This window comes from Phoenix dactylifera, chromosome 2 (genome assembly GCF_009389715.1).
Source record: "Phoenix dactylifera cultivar Barhee BC4 chromosome 2, palm_55x_up_171113_PBpolish2nd_filt_p, whole genome shotgun sequence".
In the NCBI taxonomy this organism is placed as follows: Eukaryota; Viridiplantae; Streptophyta; class Magnoliopsida; order Arecales; family Arecaceae; genus Phoenix; species Phoenix dactylifera.
The window spans coordinates 19927445-19948125 of record NC_052393.1 but is presented as its reverse complement, the minus strand read 5'-3'; the positions used below and the strand labels follow the sequence as shown (position 1 = coordinate 19948125).

The 20681-nt window shown below is 38.8% G+C and overlaps 2 protein-coding genes across 3 annotated transcripts; both read right to left on the bottom strand.

Annotated features, from left to right (window-relative positions):
* Window positions 1–2317: 2317 nt before the first annotated feature.
* On the bottom strand, window positions 2318–6018 carry LOC103722257 (alpha carbonic anhydrase 7-like). Its single transcript, XM_008812738.4, has 6 exons — window positions 5432–6018; window positions 4993–5099; window positions 4448–4550; window positions 4188–4355; window positions 4036–4089; window positions 2318–2655 (listed from the first exon to the last, which is right to left on the bottom strand). The coding sequence occupies exons 1-6, from the start codon at window positions 5687–5689 to the stop codon at window positions 2554–2556; spliced, it is 792 nt and encodes a 263-aa protein (XP_008810960.3). The 5' UTR covers window positions 5690–6018; the 3' UTR covers window positions 2318–2553.
* A 7775-nt stretch (window positions 6019–13793) lies between these two features.
* LOC120104434 (alpha carbonic anhydrase 7-like) lies at window positions 13794–17532 on the bottom strand. 2 transcript variants are annotated; one of them, XM_039115599.1, is made up of 7 exons: window positions 17323–17532; window positions 15167–15333; window positions 14970–15076; window positions 14741–14843; window positions 14502–14660; window positions 14368–14421; window positions 13794–14209 (listed from the first exon to the last, which is right to left on the bottom strand). In XM_039115599.1, exons 1-7 carry the CDS (start codon window positions 17417–17419, stop codon window positions 14051–14053), a joined length of 846 nt encoding a protein of 281 aa, XP_038971527.1. In that variant the 5' UTR covers window positions 17420–17532; the 3' UTR covers window positions 13794–14050. The 2 variants fall into 2 exon arrangements, with proteins under 2 accessions (XP_038971527.1, XP_038971530.1); XM_039115602.1 differs by having other exon boundaries at window positions 15167–15330.
* Window positions 17533–20681: the final 3149 nt, after the last annotated feature.

Below are 20681 nucleotides of genomic sequence, written 5' to 3'. Positions count from 1 at the left end.
CCGTGAGTCACTGGCCCGGCTGAGCCACCACTATGGCCCGTCCGACCCCGGCCCAGAGAACGGCCCACATCGAGTAGCAGCCCAGAGTTTCTGGGCCGCTTCTTGGACTGATCCGCGGGCTGGCCCACCGACCTAGCGCTCGGCCCGGCCCATTCCGACTAGCCAGCCCGCACCCCAGGCGGCCTGGTCATACCCACCACGGGCATCGAGTCACCACGACCCACGAGCGCGTCACCGGCCGTGTCGACTCGGAAGCCCTCGTCTTGCCTACCGGAGTTCGGGGCCCCCACCACCACCGACAGGGAGCGGCGACGGGCCACCTTGGTAGGCTTTTGCCAGCCTTCTAAGTCCGGCGGGGACACCGGAGGGCTGGGAGGAGCAACCGGCGAGGAGGGCCGAGAAGGGGGCGACCCAGCTAAGGACTCGGTCGCCTTTCCTAGCTGCGGCGACCCTTTCTCCCGTGGCTGTCGGGCGTGGGATGTCACCAACCACGGGCCGTAGATCGGTCCGGTAACCCCCTCCCCCAGTGTACTCCCTCCGATCGGCGCGGGAGCCCTGAACCGGCACGCTGGCTTGAGATGCCCGATTCTTCCACATCGAATACAGAGATCCGAGATACTCTCGAAGACAAAGGGCTGCCAAAGAGCCTTCGTCCTCCCGAGGATCCAGATTCCTGGGAGGAGGGGTTCGGAGGCGTCAATCACCACCTTGACCCGAGCAAATCCTATGGCTCGCCGCTCCTCTGTGACTCCGTCCACGGCCATAGGCCGCCCTACCTTGGCTGCAATTTCAAGAATGGTCGAGGTCGACCAGTACTCAGGGGAAAGCCCAGGTAGCCGGAGCCAGACCACTACGGTCTTTACTGAGAACTCCCTAGGTAGGAAGTCCGGAGTCCACGACTCCATGGCTAAGAGTTGCCCCGCCACCACCCAGGGCCCCTCCAACAGGGCACGGTCCTGGACCTCGGGCGACCGGAACCGCAGCGCAAAGTGGTCTTCGATGAGGGTAACCGCCACCACCTCCCCTGTTTTCTTCAACCGGGCAGCCACATCCTTGGCCACCCACTCGACCAGCACCCGCCGGCCGAGGCTCTGACCGATCAGAGCTAGTCCCTCCCACTCCCGGCAGGCAGCCTCGATGGGCTCCTCCGGGAGCTCGACGACCGACGAGAAGTGTTGGCTCAAACGAGCCACCTCCACCTTCGTCAGCCGGTGGGTAACCTAGGGTGCAGGTCGCACCCGGCCCACAAGTTGCTCTCCTTTCCTCCCCGAAGTCATACCTTTTCCTTAAGCTGCTACCTCCGCCCACGTCCTTGTCGTCGGCTCCGAGGTCTGCTTCGTCGTAGCTTTATCCTTTTAGCTTCAGGATGTTAAAAGAAGGGGCCAAGCCTTTGCAGCATATCACTCCAGGCCTATCTTATGGAGGATCTCTGATCACATGCCGCAAGCACTAGATCTTGTTTTGTGTTGTGATCGCTCTGGGCATACTTACGGCCGAGTGTTGTGAGACGCCGTTACACACACACAAAAAAGAGGGGTCAAGGAGGTACTTTTCACTTAATTGCCATGTTTTACTCTCTAAGAACCATTTTGTTGAAAATAATCCAGTATAAAAAATAAATTTTATATTAAATTATTATATTTGGTATGAAAAATAGATAAGGTAGATGGTAAAATAAATAATGGATTCTGTGTTTATTTTTTTGAAAAAAAAAGGTAAAACAAATACTATTTTTATTTTTTCATATTGGACTACTACGTGGAGATAATCTAAAAATATCATTTCTTGATAGAAATGCCCTCACTAATATCATACTAATATATATATTGATTAATAATTTTTACAAATAATAATTCGTTTATTAGTAAATACAAACTATTACTAAATTTAAAAATATTTATTAATTATCAATAATATAATATAGTGTTTATTAATAATTAATTTATTTTTAGTATATGTATATTAATTTAAAAGTATTTATTAATTTGTGTAGATATATTTTAATATTCAAAATAGCCAATATTGGCGGTATTTATATAAGTAGGCTATACATAGCCAATAAATGGACTAAGAAAAAAATATTATTTTTTAAATTTTTTGCTCAATGGTATTGTTGAAAATTTAACAATATCCTTATATAAAATAATATCTAATCAAATATAGTAATATTTTTCCTATGCTATTTCTGAATATAATTTTTCACTAATCAAATATGATAAAATTTATTTTTCTCTACAATCATTTTTTTTTCAGAAAAATAATTCTAAGGAATCATTAGATAACTCCGTAATCTGAGATAATCCAAAACAAACGAACATTTAGAGGATAATTTTTGCAATGACATAGAAGACATCATATTGTTTATTTGATAATTCACATGAACTTCAAGGGTATTCTTTCTTCAAACAACTTTACCTCTTCCCATGAGGTTAAATAGTAAATAACAAATTAATATTATCTTCTCTCAAAATGAATAACTTTATTTATTAGCAACTAGCTAAAAGACATACAAGACATTAGAGAAACAAATGGGGCATTCACTAGATCATTTGATTAATGCGGAAAACGTTGATCCCTTTCATCAATCTTTGGAGTATAAAACTGGATCTCGCGTTCATTGATTGGTTGGATTGGCCTCGCATTGTTCTCTGCATTCTGAACATGGGAGAAAATGATAAATATATGCAAGGGCAGAAGTCTAAGAATGAGAAAGGAAAAATGACACATATTTTATTCCAAATAAATCATGCAGCCTAATTCAAAATACTGTTTGCTCTATTTATCCATCAAATCTAATGTCATTCTACATATGTATCAAATGGCTACAAAAGTGAATAGTAATAAACAAAAGAACCAACATTACACACAAGATAAAAATAAGGTTTTTTTTGCATGAATATCCTTCTAAAAATTTAAATTTGAGTGAATACCTTTTTAAAATTTATATTTACTTCTATATCCTCATAAAATATTATTTTTACACAAATGCCTCTAATATAACGGTTCTTCTAATACCGTTAATAAAAACCATATTTATTTTAACTAAAAATAAAAAAATTGAAATTATATTTTTGTCTCCCATCGCGATCGTGTTATAAATGTTTCTTTTTGCACATCTACCCATTAAAGATATTTTAATCATTTTAATTTGAAACCGTTAATTTTTTAATGACGTTAGATGGGGTGGGCACATATGAAAAAGCAAGAATAAGAAAAGGATATAATAGCAAAACAAATATCTTACGAGAATATTCATGCGAATATCAACTTTGAGAGGGTATTCATGCAAAATTCAATATTTAGGAGTATATTCATGCAAAAAATTCTACAAATAAACTCGGTGAAGTATGTGAGACACCATCTTAAATCACAAATTAGGCAAGACAATGTTTCTCATATGCTCGTCACACCAATTTTGCCTCTCAAGGTGTATCAAAAAGAGAGAACTAATGTCTGCTATTAAAACAAATGTTGCAAATAATAATGAGAAAATACCAAATGAACGATGATCTTCAAACTATAAAATTCATATGCCTGTATCCCCAAAACAAGTAAACTAGATTGCAAGCAAAGATAGCAGATAACTATTGAAAATGCTTGATATTTATCGTAAGAAGAGGTTTAGATGCCAATAGTTGTTAGCTCAGTTGGTTGGCACCAGTCCCAGGGGATTATCTTTGGAGGAGGACTGCCACTCTTATTATGTATTATACATAACCCATTTATAATGATATTCATTCCAAAATTAATGTTCTGGTTTTCATTATGTTTTTCCACTTATTATAATTTGTATTCATGATTAGGCAGAGAGTAATCCCTTATCTAGGAATCATCATAGCATGTTTAGTTGCCAGAAACGAGGGATAAACTTACTTGCCCTCCCTCAAACTAGCTAAAGGCAACATAACGCATTCACTTGAGTTACAATTAATCCCAGATATAACTGTTGTAGATAGAAATACTAAAATCCAACCTGTATAAAGCTTCAGCTAATTAACATTAATAGCTATTATATGAAGAATCAGGGTAACTTACATCGTGCACAGCCTCCCTTAGCAACCTCACTTGTTCTCTTGAAACAGTTCTGACCTATAACTCACAATAAATTGTTCAGAACTACAATTATATTTCATGAGAAGTGGAATATCAAGAATTTGTATGTTAACAGATTTAAGCAGATTAATTACCTTCTTAGTAATAGTCCATACAACACCTTGAGTGCAAGGTGGGGTTGTCAGAGATCCCATGTATCTATAATACTTCCTACTTCCTATCTTTATGTCCCTTGGATCGACCATGCCTACGTTTGTCTCCTTTTCTTCGGCGTCAGCAATTTCTTTAATGTGTTCCATTAGCTGTGAAAAAGCAAGAGAGTAAGCTTTAAGCTTTTTTTTTTTTATGTGAAGGGATACCACTAACTGTAGATGAAGTTGAAAAGAAGGAATACTTCTGAAAGAAATGTGTCTGGCCGTCCAATTTTATACATGATGCCCACGACAGCATTTTTTTGGTCAGAGCTTTGGTGAACCATGTGAATCTCAAGGTCAAATCTGCAAACGGATAACACGTATTCCCTCTTTGCAATTAGCATGAGAAAAGTACTCTGTTAATTGCTTCGTAAATGAGAGCATGGATTTAGTTATGTTCTAATGTGTTCGAGATATAATTTTAGTTGATGTTTTGATTTCTGATATTCTTTTCTAAGAAAGAAATTTTCCATGCTTTTGTTCTTGAAGCCAACATAATGTATTATAAAGGCAGCAAATTTGAGTTTATATAAAGTAGCAGAAGTTTTTATGGATAAAGAAATGAAATACTATAAACTATAGTATGAAGTCATCTCGGTTTTGGTATAATGAAATATAATCGTTTCTGTTTTCTTACTACAGGGCAGAAGCTCTAACAACGATCCTTTCGCACAATTCGATCATCTCTTTTTAAACCAAAAAACAGGGAGGTTGGATATGAGGTTTAAGTGCGAGAGAGAGAGACCTCTTGCCATTAATGCTGTGTTCCGACGGAGAGTGCCAATGGCATTGCATAAGCTGGTACTCTGTTCCATTGATGCGAATCCACCCTCCTCCTTCCGCCCATTTCAACTACATCCAAGCAACACAATATTTTTGTCAAAAGTAAAACACAAAATAAAAAAAATAGTTTAAACTAGTAAGCTACTAAACTGGTACGTACAAAAGAATCTTTATCTGAAAAAGCACAAGCTCAACTTCATGATTTCTATGAAGGAGCCCCAAACATATATGCTCTTTATTTTTTTTTTAGAAATATCATAGAGCCATCTTATTGCTCGTTCCATTGTTGAATTCCTTTCCATTGGAATATTAAGAAAATAAACAAGCTCAAAGTAGGAAAATGGAAATTTTATCATGGTGATATAAATGGTTGCAACTTGCAAGCAAGTAAAAGGCTGTACCATTATGTCATGGCCGCGATTCTTAAGCGTTGCGTTTGAGGCCTTGTAGCTCCTCTTTAGTCTCCCCAATCCAGGGAAAATCTTCACCCTCTCATGGGTCAGATCAATTGGCGACTGCATGTCTCCATTGTTACACGCAGCCCACTCCTTGTGTATCTCTCCCCAGTGATCCGGCCCATTGGGGCTTCCTTCCTCATAGCTGAACTCCTCCTCCTCTGCACCAACCACAGAGAACCGATTAAAGCTGTCAAAAACCATTTATAAGTCTCTGTTTTCATAGATAAGGGTTCCAACTCTCGTTACCAACTTCTTGAGATACAACTACGGGACTCCAAGACAGAAGGAGAACAAGGAGGATGGAAGGCAAGAAGATGAGAGCTTCGGCTTTCTTCATTTCTGACAAGCCAAAAGGCAAGTATTTTTCTATTTTTTTAAGAAGAATTCCTTTTGAAAGAGAGCCAAAAGAGTTGGTCTTCTTCTGGTGGGGGATCCCAGACACGGCATACAGAGAGAGCTAAGAGAGCATTTTATAAGCATGCAGTAGGACTAGTCAAAAAAGCAAGGAATTTGTAGCAAAAAAAAAGAGAGCAAGGAATACATTGAATGGGAACGTGGGAGCCGTTTCAAACTAGCGACGGAAGCTGGTTTCCATTATTCAAAGATCGCCCTCATCTTCTTTGGTAATATTTCAAAATGGCAGTTTGGGAGCAGAGTTTTCTTCTAACTGATGATGTACGGATAGGCAGTGTTAGAGATAATACTGAATCTCTGCCACAATTATCTCCAGATGATTCTCCGGATCCTCTAGCTAATTCTGCAGTCAATACTTCCCTAATTTAAGCTGAATCTCTGCCACAATCATCTCCAGATGATTCTCCGGATCCTCCAGCTAATTCTGCAGCCAATACTTTCCTAATTATAGCTAAATCTCTGCCACAATCATCTCCAGATGATTCTCCGGATCCTCCAGCTAATTCAGCCAATACTTTTCTAATTATAGCTGATCTCACACGATTACATATGACAGTTTTGTACAGCCTAACACCCTTATTATTTTTCCTTGTAAAGCTTGTTTTCTATACATAAACCATGTACAGCACATCTATATTAATGCAATACATTGAAGGCCTGGTATGTTTTTGTACCGCCTGTTATCTTTCATGGTATCAGAGCCTTGCAAACATCAAGTTTTGCCATTAACGTTCCTATGGCGCACTCTGATGCTACTTCCTCTCAACAACCTAATCTACCTACTTTGAATGTGAAATTGTCTGGCCCTGATGACTACCTTGGCTGGGTGGCTATGTTCCTGCCACTACTTCGAAGCCATGATCTTATTGGCATCATTGATGGATCAAAACCAGCACCTGTGCAATTTGTTAATGATGCTGCAAAGATTGCTGGTACTATCAATCCAGAATATGCCAAATGGTATAAACTGGATCAAACTCTACTTACCTTCTTACTGTCTACTCTAGCACCATCACTGCTCTCTTCTATGTATAGATTGAATACTTCACAATCAGCCGGGAATCAAGCACTACAAGATTTGCTTCCCAATCTCGATCCAGAATCACTCACCTCAAGAAGCAATTGCAGACTCTACAGCAAGGTAACCTCCGCTGTTATGAGTATCTGACCCGGGCTAAGCTCTTTGTAGATCAACTCTCGGCTGTGGGACAGCCAGTCTCAGATGATGATATTATCTCATATGTCACAAATGGCCTGAATCCTCACTTTGCTGGATTTATTACTCTTCTGACATTCTCTCTGCGGCACCAGGCTATGAGTTTCACTGATTTCCATTCAGAATTACTTAATTATGAGATGATGCTTGATTAGCTCAGTAAACAGACAATTACTCCTGAAACTGGTCCTGTTGCATTCTATTCAAACAGGCCTAGTACTCCAACAGCTCCACGCAGGCCACGATTTCCACCACTCGCAGCACCAAAACCTAACTTTGGTCGAGCAATAACCTTGGACCAGGTAACATACCCCTCTCTGCACCTACAACTCCTTGCTGCCAGTGTAAACAGTGTGCTTGTCAAATTTGTGGGAAACTTAATCACAAGGCATTGGACTGCTACAAGCGATTTGACTATGCCTTCCAAGGAAGACATCCACCACAGGAACTTGCCTCCCTCGCTACACAGAACAATGCTCCCAGAGCCCATTTTGCTCATCAAAATGATCAGTGGTATATGGAAACAGGTGCTAACACCCATGTTACATCAAATATTGCAAATCTTGAATATCCTCAGGCTCCAAAAGGTAATACATCAATCGGTGGTGTAGGTAATACCTCTGTCTTGCCTATTAAACACATTGGCTCAACATCCATTCACACACCACATAAAACCTTCATCCTTAAAGACATTGCTCACTGTCCAGATGCCTCTACAAATTTGATTTCAATCTATAAATTTTGTGCTGATAATAATGTCCTGATTGAGTTTTCTAATCGTGGCTATGAAATTAAGGACATACAGACGGGGGTTGTTCTGCTGGTGGGACACAGTAAACATGGACTCTACCCTCTTCATCAACAACAAATCTCTCAGAATAAAGCTAAATGTCTCACTGCTCTTTTTGGAGTTAACACTTCACGAGCAATGCGGCACAAGCGACTTGGTCATCCCTCCTCTTCCAATCTCAATAAAATCTTTCAATTCCAGCATCTTCCAGTTCAAAATGTCTCTATCTCAAATCATGTCTGCGCTTCATGCCAATTAGGAAAACATCATCAACTCCCCTTTCCAGATTCAATAGGAAAGTTTACTACTCCTTTGGAATTAATCCACTCTGATGTATGGACATCTCCTGTCCTATCTCTTAGTGGATGCAAATACTATGTAATATTCATAGACGATTACAGTAGATTTTGTTGGTTGTATCCTTTATTCAATAAAGCTGATGTGTTTTTCTGTTTTGTCAAATTCAAGACCCTTGTTGAAAATCAATTCTCGAGTACCATTAAACAATTCCAAAGTGACAACAGTGGTGAATACTTGTCTAATCAATTTAAAGATTTTCTTGCAAATCATGGAATTCACCATCGTCTAACTTGTCCTCATATGTCTCAGCAAAATGGCATAGCTGAGCGTAAACATAGACATATCATCGATACTGGCTTAACACTTCTTGTTGAATCAGGTTTATCAAAATCCTTTTGGGTTGATTCATTCCTCACTATAGTCTATCTTATAAATAGACTTCCTTCTGTCACCCTTAATCACGAAACACCTTATTTCAAACTGTTCAAATGTCATCCAGATTATCGTCCTCTAAGAGTATTTGGATGTAAGTGTTTCCCTCTTCTCAGACCATACATGCCAAATAAACTTTCTTATCGTAGCATCCCTTGTGTCTTTGTTGGTTACTGCTCTCAATAAAAGGGTTACAGGTGCTATGATCTTCAATCTCGCAAAGTGTACATCTCTCGCAGTGTCATATTTGATGAGAATTGCTTCCCTGCTCGTGAGTCCAACACACATGTGTCTCCTACATCAACTCAACCTCCTAAAGATACTCATCATGCCACGCAGTTAACTCATTCAGGTACATTTCCTATACCTCTTCTACCAGATATCATACCACCTCTATCCGCCAACACCAATCCACCAACTGAGCCTACGACTTGTACCAATCAACCCAACTCACCAACTTCCTCACAATCTGAGCCTATACCTGGACCTGATAATACTAATTCTCCATCACATTCACTAAATACACCAACCTCACCCATTATTGATTTACCTAGGCCTATTACACTCACAGAACCACATCATCCTCCCCAACATCAAATCGTCACTCGATCTCGAACTGGCAATCTCAAACCAAAATCCTTCACTAATTACCATACCTACTACTCCACACGATACCCTCTAAGAGCCCTACTCACTGTCCAACTTCCACCTGAACCTCAAACCTATAACCAAGCTGCTACCAACCCTGATTGGTGTCGAGCTATGGAGTCTGAATATGGTCCCTATGTCCTCGTCCCACTAGTCACAATGTTGTTCGAAATAAATGGATTTTCAAGATCAAACAGAAGCCTGATGGAAGCATAGAAAGATTTAAGGCCAGATTAGTTGCAAAAGGCTTTGATCAACAAGATGGCATAGATTATCATGAGACCTTTAGTCCCATGGTCAAGCCTGCTACAATTCGTATTGTTCTAGCTCTTGCTGTTTCTCAACACTGGCATGTACGACAATTGGATGTTTCTAATGCTTTTCTACATAGTTTTCTAAGTGAAGAAGTATATATGGAACAACCAAAGGGTTTTATTGACTCCACTCATCCAGATTGGGTGTGCAGACTTCATCGATCAATTTATGGTTTGAAACAAGCCCCACGGGCTTGGTTTCAACGCCTTTGCTCAGCACTTACTGATCTTGGGTTTGTTTGTTCACAAGCAGATCAATCCCTCTTTACTTACAAGTCTGGTGATACAACTGTTTTCATTCTAGTTTACGTTGATGACATAATAATTACTGGTAATGTTGAGGCAGCCATTCATTTCTTTATTGATAAGCTTAAGCTAGAGTTTGCAATGAAGGATCTTGGTCTGTTATCATATTTTTTGGGTGTCGAAGCAACTTGGGATGCTACTGGTCTTCAGTTGTCACAGGCCAAATACATACATGATTTACTCGACAGACTTAATCTTAGTGGAGTAAAACCTTACAATGCTCCTTGTGTCTCTGGCTCTAAATTGTCTAAGTTTGATGGTAATGTTCTTGATGATCCTTATGAATACAGACATGCAGTGGGAGCTCTTCAGTATGTTACTTTCACACATCCAGAGATAGCCTATTCTGTGAATCAACTCTGCCAGCATATGCATGCACCAATGACAGCTCATTGGATTGCAGCAAAGCGAGTCCTTCGCTATCTCAAACATACTTCACATCATGGCCTTCACTACAAGCCCAGTTCTCTTCATCTTCAAGGGTTTTGTGACTCGGACTGGGCTGGGGATCCTGATGATTGCAGATCAACTAGTGGCTATGGCATCTTTTTGGGGGACAATCTTGTTTTCTGGTCCTCGAAAAAGTATCTAAATCCAGCACTGAGGCTGAATATCGATCTATGGCCATTACTACTTCTGAATTATACTGGCTACGCATGGTGCTTCGTAACCTTAATGTTACTCTTTCCTCTCCTCCAGTTTTGTGGTGTGATAATTCGAGTGCTCTTGCTCTAGCTTCCAACCCTGTGTTCCATGCTCGAACAAAACATATTGAGACAGATTATCATTATGTTCGAGAGAAGGTGACTATTGGTGATCTTGTTCTTCGCTATATCAACACCACTGAACAACTAGCAGAAATCTTCACTAAGGGTCACACAACTACTCGTTTTCTTCAGCTTCGGTCCAAACTGTATGTCTCTCCGCCCCTCAGTTTGTGGGAGGGTGTTAGAGATAATATTGAATCTCTGCCACAATCATCTCCAGATGATTCTCCGGATCCTCTAGCTAATTCTGCAGTCAATACTTCCCTAATTTAAGCCGAATCTCTGCCACAATCATCTCCAGATGATTCTCCGGATCCTCCAGCTAATTCAGCCAATACTTTCCTAATTATAGCTGATCTCACACGATTACATATGACAGTTTTGTACAGCCTAACACCCTTATTATTTTTCCTTGTAAAGCTTGTTTTCTATCCATAAACCATGTACAGCACATCTATATTAATGCAATACATTGAAGGCCAGGTATGTTTTTGTACCGCCTGTTATCTTTCAGAGATGATTGTGGCAGAGATTCAGTATTATCTCTAACAGGCAGAGGCTGATGTAAGGGACCGCCAGGGTAGGTGTCGTATGCAGTTTCCCATCTGAATTTAAAAAATCTTTCGATCAACATTTTGAAAAAAAGTATCAGTGTGCTTGACAAGTAATGAATCACATTCTCGGTTAAAAGTCTGATTCGGAGGTGCAACAAGCTGTACAGCTAAAAACTCGAGTTCAACTTAATTTAAAATATTTAAACTCAAAATTTGATTCAAAATCGATCAAATTTTAATGTCCAAGTCCCAACTCGGCTCAATTAAAAAAAAAAAACAATACTCGAGATTGACTTTATTCGATTTTGAAAATCAACCGAGCCATACTCGAGTTCAAGTTTAAATTCAAATTCAAACCTAGATCCTAATTAAAAAACATAATTAAAATAAAAATATAAAATAATATTATATTTTAAAATATAAAATTAATAATATATAGTATTTATATTCTTCGCTCTTAGCTTTTGGAAATGAGCTGAGCTTTTCTTGTTGCCTTTTTGGGTTTTAATTTATTTTCGATCTTGTTGGCAGCTGGGTTTTCAAGGAGCTAGCATTTGATGGATTCGAAAAGGAAGAAGATGAAGACCAAAATAATGATGAAGATGAAGATGAAGATGAAGGCTGAGGGATGCTTCTATTTTTACTATAATTTTTAATTTGTAACTTGTAACTATGCTTCCTATATTATTCCTATTATAATTTGTTAAAGAAAATCAATAAATTGAGTATTTGTTGTTGTTCCTGCATTATTTCTTTTCTATTTTTATTTTTATTTTTATCTATCTTTTGCTATTACAAGAATCAGAGTAAAAAAGAATCAGTAAAGCAGAATCAAAAGCAGAACGGATTCTTGTTAATCTATCTCTACATATTTTTTTCTTACAAAAAAATAATTAGATTTTTTATTTTTTTAAAAATAATTATAACGATGATTTAAAGTGTCGTTAGAATAAGTATTGCCGATGCTTTAAAACATCGGCAAAGCCTCTATTTTTGCCGATGCTTTTGAAAAGCGTTGGCAATTTAGAGCGTCGGCAATTTAGTTCTCCACTCAAATATAGACAACGCTTTGGCGATATTTTTAAAAACGTCGGAAATAAAATTACCGACACTTATAAGCATCGGTAAAGACCATAAAAAGCATCGCCAAAGCTTCTTTTTCTTGTAGTGCAGATTCATGGATACTATGATTTGTATGTGTTTAGTTGTAACATAGTTCTGCAGCACAGAGGGGTAATTCACTAGTTATATATTCAAGCGGTAGCTGTGCATATAAACCAGAAAAGGGCAAATATATATATAAAAAGAAACAAAAACAAAAAAGGAATATGGGATACAAGGAGAAAAACAGCCTGTAACTATCACGTGCTTGTAGGAAGAATGTAGAGACCAAGTTAAATTCTGAGGAGACCTTTCGGTTTCTTCAACTCCTATATATATAGCATTAGTTAATTTTGATGGGTATTAAAATACATTATTTATGTTGAAGAAAGCAGCTACATTGAGACGAAGACATCACTAATCTGCTCACAATGCCTTGCTGAAGATGTCAACAAAAAACATCTGACCCCACGTTTAATGAAAACAAAAACTTGTTCAAATGGGTGAAATATGCACGATTCCTCCTTATAGATCTAATAAGTAGTCAAGTAGGCCTAAAAATGAACATTTCTTTGAATCATTTGCTCAATCTTTGTTTTGTCATGCACAAGAAAAGTGATTTCGGGGATAATCAATTCGATATTTTGCATGTCCTTGCTGCACAAAGTAGATCTGTTAATTTGATATCCTCCCATCCATTTATTTAGTGATCTTTGTCCAACGTTCTAAATGCGCCCGAGCATGATATTGGCTGGTTTTTTCCAAGTGTTATTAACGGATTCCAAATCACTAAAACTGATAAGATGAAATTCTAAGGGCACGATGCCACTGCAATTAGTATCTTCTAGACAATTCTGACTTTGACCTAGCAGAACAAATTCATACATAACTACCGAGAAAACCACTTCTACTCAAATATAAGTTTCCAGGGATTCTTTTGGGAAACTTGTAGAAAAAAAAAAACAAGGACTGAACGTACAAACTTTTAAAAAAATTAGATTCCTAACTTATGGTCATTGAAAAAAGTTGCAAAAAATTGTCGTTACCTCTTGTTGCTATTTAAATCTTGGAGATTCCAGCATATTTTCCATGTAAATGGAATGCATATGCAGTCCCACATCATTTACTCCACCCCCCTACTTAAAGCTTTAAACACTATGTTGGAAACAAGGGAGAAAAGGGATGAGAAAAATTTTAAATATAGGTGTATCACCTAATTGATGCCAACTTGAAAATTCATCATTAATCCACTTAAAACAAATTCCTGGGTGTTCTCTTTTTGGTTTTCATGCATTTTTCTACGTATTTTTCGAAATATTTTAGTTATTTGTAATTACGTTTCCTTTTCCTGGCATTACGATCCTTTTCCAACCATCATTTCCTGTTTCTTGCTTTTGTATTGTTTCGGTATTAGCTTCCCTCAATGGCACAAAATTGGAGAAATGCAATATTTAAACCATAATCAACAGCAGAGTATATACAACTTACCTTGCACAATGAGGCTCTCGCAGACATTAAGAGTTTGCAATACCCATAGTTACAACATATATTTTTTCAAAAGAAAGCAAAAAAAAAAAAAAGGTTACAACACATATACATGCATGCAAGCACACGATCCTTGAAATGCACTGAAGGGCATTATAAATGCAAATACTGAAGCAAACCACAAACTGCAACTAGTTTCTTCAAGCATGTAACCTCAATCATAAAGCTGCATAAATTATTTGTGATTACTGTGGCAGAGCAGCCACTTCAAGAAACTAGATTTGCGGCATAAGTTTTCCCTATCTAAATATTTCATATGTTCTTCCTGAGCCCATGGCTTATAGAGAAAAATTGCGCGCCCATTGATCGGTTGGATCGGCCTCGCATTATTTTCCTACATGATATATCACAAATCACTCATGTCAAACACTCTTTGTTGGGATCAAATTCACATAATAGATCGCTTACAAATATCAAACAATTAATTTTAAGTCCTTGAATTATCCATTCAGTAAACCATACATTTCTTGATCAACCAACTAGTCATCTTACCCTGTGTAAAGCGCTCCTTAGCTTGCGCACTTGCCCTTTCGAGACAAATCTCGCCTAATCCATGATAAAATGATTCATAAGATCGAAACATTGACGAAGAGACAAGCCATGTAAGTTTGGTTATGAGGTCATACCTCCTGAATTAGGCTCCATATGACACCTTCAGTGCAAGGTGGAGTGGTTAGAGAGCCCATGTATCTATAATAAGGGGCTCCAATCTCTATCACTGGTGGTGGTACAAGTCCCGCAGGCACCACATCATTTGTCACCAGTATTGCTACAAACTTCATCAGCTGAGTCAATAAGATAAAACCATATATATTAGTTGGAGAAAGAGATGGAAGCAGGAAGGAAGTTCTTTGTGGAATCAAACCTTAAAGAGGAAAGGATCTGGTGGGCCAAACTGGTACATAATACTGATAACTGCTATGTCTCCATCTGAACTTCTGTGGACCATATGTAATTCCAGCGGGTATCTGCAGGCACCATTCTTTTTTTTTTTGAGATTCATCATCCTAAGTCTCACTGACAAGTAACTAGATGTTTGTCGAGATTTAGGTCTTGGGTTCAAAAATATAAAATACTGAGATTTAGGGCAACACCTTTCTCCAAGAAGTTTGTGCTCGGAAGGTAAGTGCCATTGACATTGCCCGAGAACATAGGCCTTGCCGTCGATCAAAAGAGAACCTGCACCTTCTGTCCAATTGACCTAGAAGCATAAATGATGAAAAGAAGAATTAGTACTCGGTTGCAGAAAGAAGAAGAGAAACACAGAATAGCTGAATCATAAATTTCTCACCATTATAACATGGCTGTTTTTCTGCATAATTGCATGAGAGATGTCATAGCTTGTTATCAAGCTCCCTATACTTTGATTAACCTGAATGTTGTCAGAGTTGACATCTATTGGTGATTGCTCTTTTCCATCTTTACGCTCTGCCCAATTTTCATTTAAATCCTTCACTTCTAACACATAATAGATCAAATCCATAAGTTTGCTCCATTAAAGTTTGCACTAAAAGACAAAATGTATATGGTTTGATGTACACATTCAATGAGAATGACAATGCCAGTGACCATTGTTTTGCCTGAGAAGTAAGGTTACCATCATTTGATAGATCTTTTTATTGTTAAATACCATGTAACTTGAATTGTTTTTTTGTTTTTTTGATGTAAGGATGTCTCTTCTATCCTGAACAAAATAGTTGGTAATGAAATCTCAAATTGCATCTATGTGCCATAAGCTATGTCGTCAGCCACTGCTTGCTCATATATGTTTTAATGAGCTAGTTTCTTGTAACTTGTTGAAGTCAAGCATGGCTCTAGGTCTTGCCTGCAACCACAAACCTTGATTCAAATTGCTTCTGCGACCCCAACCCATCTTGCTCTTGTTCCGAGAGTGTGCTTAGTCCAATCTCATGGAGCCCATGTCCAGCTCCTTTTGTGTGGAGAAGTCCAGGATCTATCCTTTTATAACCTTGGTTGGATATCCAAGGGAGAAGTATCATTTTGGATGCAGTTGGAGGAAAGACTCAGAGGATTGGCAGCGGAAACAATGTCATTTTGAAGAATTTTCGCATACATTAATTATTTTTCCTTTATCTCTCTTCCATCTCCCTCTTGCCCCCATGTTTATTATCTTTTTTTTAAAAAATATAATATAATTATCAATATTATAATGTATAATATAATCATTTGTTTTGGAAAGGAAGACAAGCAAATAATTTATATCAATTCTTTATCAAGATTTTAAATTCCACGTGAAGATAGAATCTTTTGAGCAACTCATTTTTTTTTCCTTTCTATTCTCTATGCTAACTAACTTGTCTTTTTATCTAGCAAAGTTAATTTTCCTCTATCTCTATCTCAATAATTTTATTCGCCTCCAACGTCTATTCCCATTTTTAATTTTATTTTCAATTTATTTAACATCATTTGTTATTTTATTTAATATTATATTCCTTATTTGAAATTATGATTTTTATTATTTTATCTATTTTGCTATTAAAGGAATATGCTAGTAGGAATAAATGGGCTGATAGGTTCATCAATATAACTATTAGAGATCTCCTTCCAAGTACATGATGCATGAAAATTTTGCAATAAAAGCTTTCTTTACTTTTTTTACTTTTTAATTTTCCATTTTAATGCCTCACATCATATATATATGTCGCGAACATAATGGATCTGATGATCATTAGATAGTCCAGTAATTTGCGGCAGCATGCCCTATGCATCATTAGCTGAGAATATATGTAATCAAATATTTTAAGAAAATAACACTGCGAATCCCACCGTCCTGAAATAGACCTAAGACCTCCTCCTCGTCATCAAGGTGAGTGATGCAAACTAGCTAAGGTAAATACAACACTAGCCTGAGAAAATCATGTGATGGCAACGCAATCTGCCACAAATTGATGGCGTGTGAGATGTCCAATCAAATTTTCCATTAAACAATGAGTCTAAAATTTTTTATTTTTCCAAGAATGTGTTTTTTATATTAGATATTGTCTTCTTATTAAATATATATGAGAAATTCATAGAATACAGGTGGAATATTGTCACGAGCCGGATACCCCTTCTTGGAACCCGTGCGGAAACCAGGTTACGTACATATGGTGCAGGTGAGTGCGGCCAATCACTTTGTATAAGAATTAAATAGTCCTTATGCAAGGTTGTATGGATTTCTTTATTCCAAATAATGGTGGAAGCGCCATTCGCTTGTGCCAAAGGCTAGAGGTCATACTTTCCATGGTTGATAGTACAGACACCCAACCTCCGCCCAGTGGAGAGGGAAAGCACATATCTTTTTCCCCCTTTTTTTTCTGGAGAAACCAAGCACTAGGATTCATGAAGTCATGCATATTTCATCTGAACTTTTTTAAGCCTAAAATTATGTGCAGATAGTGAGATATTTGAACATACTTGCATAGCTAGTCTCAAGAGAAGACTTACCATGAATTGCTTCAGATGCGGAGGGACTTGTTTGAGAGATGAAGAGGGCAAGGCAAGCACACAAGAATAAGAAGAAAGGTGGTCCTGGCTTCCTCATGTTTTGGATGGTCGAGTGGATGGAAACCTGGAAACCCCAAGCGTCTCGGATGCCCTTGGTTCCATGGAAGGCCACTGCATGGGCTGCTCCGTTCTTATAGAGAGAGAGAGAGAAATGGAAGTATATGATCTGCATGTGGAAAAGACGGACAAAAGTAGGCAGAAAGCTAGTCCAAACGGCCCGCATGAATGCCACGCATACCACGCCTGCTGTCTTATTGTTCTAATAATACGAAGGAAGCTGCATCTAATACACCACGCAATCTTCATACTAATGCACCACGTAAACTATTCTCGAACAGTCTTACAAGGATGGAAGCTGACGCTTAAAGGCTTTATTCTATTTTATTCTAACGGGACAATATTGCCTAGACACTGAATCGATCCCTCTTTCCTTTCTAAGGGGACACTTGGTACGAACCTACAATTATCATGAACCACATGGCCCCCTAAGGAAGGGAAGAGAGGGATCGATCAATTGTTTAGGCATTACTCTGTTAGAAAAATAATCATATAAAGAGAATATTGATGTCATTGTCTCTTCTTTTTTTTTGAAAAATAGATGCATCTTTTTCACTCTTAACATAACATATTACTATTCTTATATTAACACAAAAGGCTTTGACTAAGACTAGGATGGATAGTTTTTGGACGTGTTATAGCTGCTTCTTTTATGTCATCTTCTTTTTCTCGACATTGTTGGTTGTCGAGATATGGTGGGTGCAAGATGGCGTGTCAAATTTACCTCAAAATAAAAAAGAAGGTGCGCCAAAACTGTCATTCTGGTCTATTTTTTTAATAAAACTTGTATTGGTTATTTCATTTTCTCCATAGATATGGTGGCGACCGTGGGCGCCGCTCTCCTCAAAAAAAAAAAAAAAAAAAAAGACCAAAGCCCATCAAGGTTCATTATTGAGAGAGTGAAAGGATATTAAAAAAGGAGACTACTTGACCTCTGTACAATAAGCAAATGGAGACTGCTGACCACCATTTTATGTCTCACTTTTTTATTAAGAAAATTGGCCACCATTTTCAGAGGCTTTGAAACTTTGTCCTCTCGCAGATTCTCTCTTTGATCATAATTTGGAGCTTTTGGAGGACTTCTATTTAATTTCTAGAAGAATTAGGAAGGGTTGGGATATTGCGGACGCCGTTGCCTGTTGGAGCTTGTTGGTGGACAATTTAAGTTAGTGTAAAGCAATATATGGCTTCTTATATATCAAAGATTAGACTAGATCAGTTGCATCAAACAAGTTTATAAACTTTTAACCTCTTTAAAAAGAGCTGTTAGCTTAGAAGGCTTTGGGTTTGAATGCCCAAAGTTCATACCAACTAAATCTAATGGCTATAAATGCCTAATAACAGATATTTATTGATAGGTAAACCTTACAAACTTTCTCATTCATAGGTACGGCACATTGAAGAGATTAAACATCGATCTTGTTGAAAGAATCTGTAGAACCCTACCACTCCTTGGGAAATAATTGAGTTCCTCATCGTTCCATTTTGAAATTGTAACAACCCAGGACCTCACCCAAAATGGCTCGCTGGAAGGTATTGTTTGGGTTCCTTGATTCTGTTTAAGTACCCAAGATCTACCAAACGAATAACCGATGTGGGACAAACACACGCCCGCACGGGTTCTCACATACTCCCACTGTTCAAGCCCTGACGTCCTCGTCAGGCTAAGGGTTCAAATCTATTCAAATCTAATCACAAACACCACGATCGGTCCGTGGTCAACCCCAATGGATCCGTGCTGCAGTGTCCCCTAGTCTACATAAGTTATGGGCCGGGTCCGCTCTGATACCATTTGTAACAACCCAAGATCTCACCCAAAATGGCTAGCCGGAAGGTATTATTTGGGTTCCTTGATCCTGTATAAGTACCCAAGATCTACCCAACGAATAACTAATGTGGGACTAAACATACATCCGCACAGGTCCTTACAGAAATAATGATGATGACGATGTCCACGATGACAATGATAGGCGGTATTATAATATGTGACAAGAGATTTAATTGAATGAAGCCATCATGTTTGTTATTGTTCTCTGATGTTTCTGCAAAAATATCTACCTGAAGGCTGGAACTTGACAAATGCCATTACATCCACTATAATGATTAAACATAGTAAACCTAGGAGCTATGATGAATCTATGATAGGACGGTTACTCTACTGGAAGATTGGGAGGACTCAAACTTTTTGCTGACTAAATAGTAAAAGAATAAACTTAAGGGCATATTCTGGTGAGGGAAGAAGGGAGGAGAAGGAGAGGATAGAGGACTAAAGAGGAAAAAGGATATTAAAATTGTTGGAAGAAAAAAAAAATGCCTATAGAAATTTTTTTTTCCTCTTGTACGGGATTAGGGCCGGCTCAACTTTTAGGCGACTTATGCGGTCAGTCACGTTAGGCCTCGACCCCCAAATGCATTTATTATAGTAATGATGGGGATATCAGAGCCCTTCATCCAGATGATCCTGAGCCTCCGGATTGAGTCTGACCTGGATTGGGTCTATTTAAGTTCGAGTTATTTTCTTTTATTGTATTATTTGCTTTTGTTTTAGTCAAGTCAATTGGTCAGTTGTTTTGTTATTAGACTAGTCAATTGGGTTTATGTAATTGGGTCAATGTGTAAGGTCTATGTAAAGACCACCCCTCTCATGTATGAGGAACTGATGATTGAATGAAAAAATCCTAACCTCTTTCTTGTTCTTGTTCTTCTTCCTCCTCCCCTTCTTTTCTTCCTACGTCTCTATAACCTCTTCTTCCTTCTCCCTCCCTTGTTCTTCCTCCTCCTCTTTTCCGGCACTTGTGCTACATCAACTTGGTATCAGAGCCTCGGCTTTGCCTCTGTGCCAAAGCCCCAGGTCCTTAAACAACGTCTTTCTTCTTTGCTGTCTTCCTCCCGCCACCACTATCGGACTCTGCCTTTCCTTGCTTCTTCGTCCATGCCGAAGTTTCCAAACAAAGTCTCTTCTGATCTCTTCTTCCCTCATCCGGCCTACCCCACACACCTCCTCTAGCATGCCTTCCAGAAAAAAAAAAGAAGAAGAAATCCTTTCTTCCTTCTCTCGGTTCTCACACAAGGAACTGGGGAAAATCCCTTCGCCAGGTCCACCCCACCTGTCGTCACACCCGCGCCCACCACCGCCACCAGTCGCCGCCAGCAGCGCCGAGCCACCATCGGACGTCCTGGCTGCCGCCTCTGCCCAGTGAAGGCCCGAGCCCGCCGTCGGAGGAGCCATATCCCCACGGAAA

Bases quoted from the DNA above. Each gene is read 5' to 3' on its own strand.
- LOC103722257 (XM_008812738.4), bottom strand. From the start codon at position 5,689: ATGGTTTTTGACAGCTTTAATCGGTTCTCTGTGGTTGGTGCAGAGGAG. The intron at 5,100-5,431 runs GTACAGCCTTTT...GCTTGGATGTAG, and splicing joins ATCGCGGCCATGACATAATG to TTGAAATGGGCGGAAGGAGG. The intron at 4,356-4,447 runs GTATTCCTTCTT...GCTTTTTCACAG, and splicing joins CAGACACATTTCTTTCAGAA to CTAATGGAACACATTAAAGA.
- LOC120104434 (XM_039115599.1), bottom strand. From the start codon at position 17,419: ATGAGGAAGCCAGGACCACCTTTCTTCTTATTCTTGTGTGCTTGCCTT. The intron at 14,661-14,740 runs GTTTGATTCCAC...TTATTGACTCAG, and splicing joins CAGATCCTTTCCTCTTTAAG to CTGATGAAGTTTGTAGCAAT. The intron at 14,210-14,367 runs GTAAGATGACTA...TATATCATGTAG, and splicing joins TAAGGAGCGCTTTACACAGG to GAAAATAATGCGAGGCCGAT.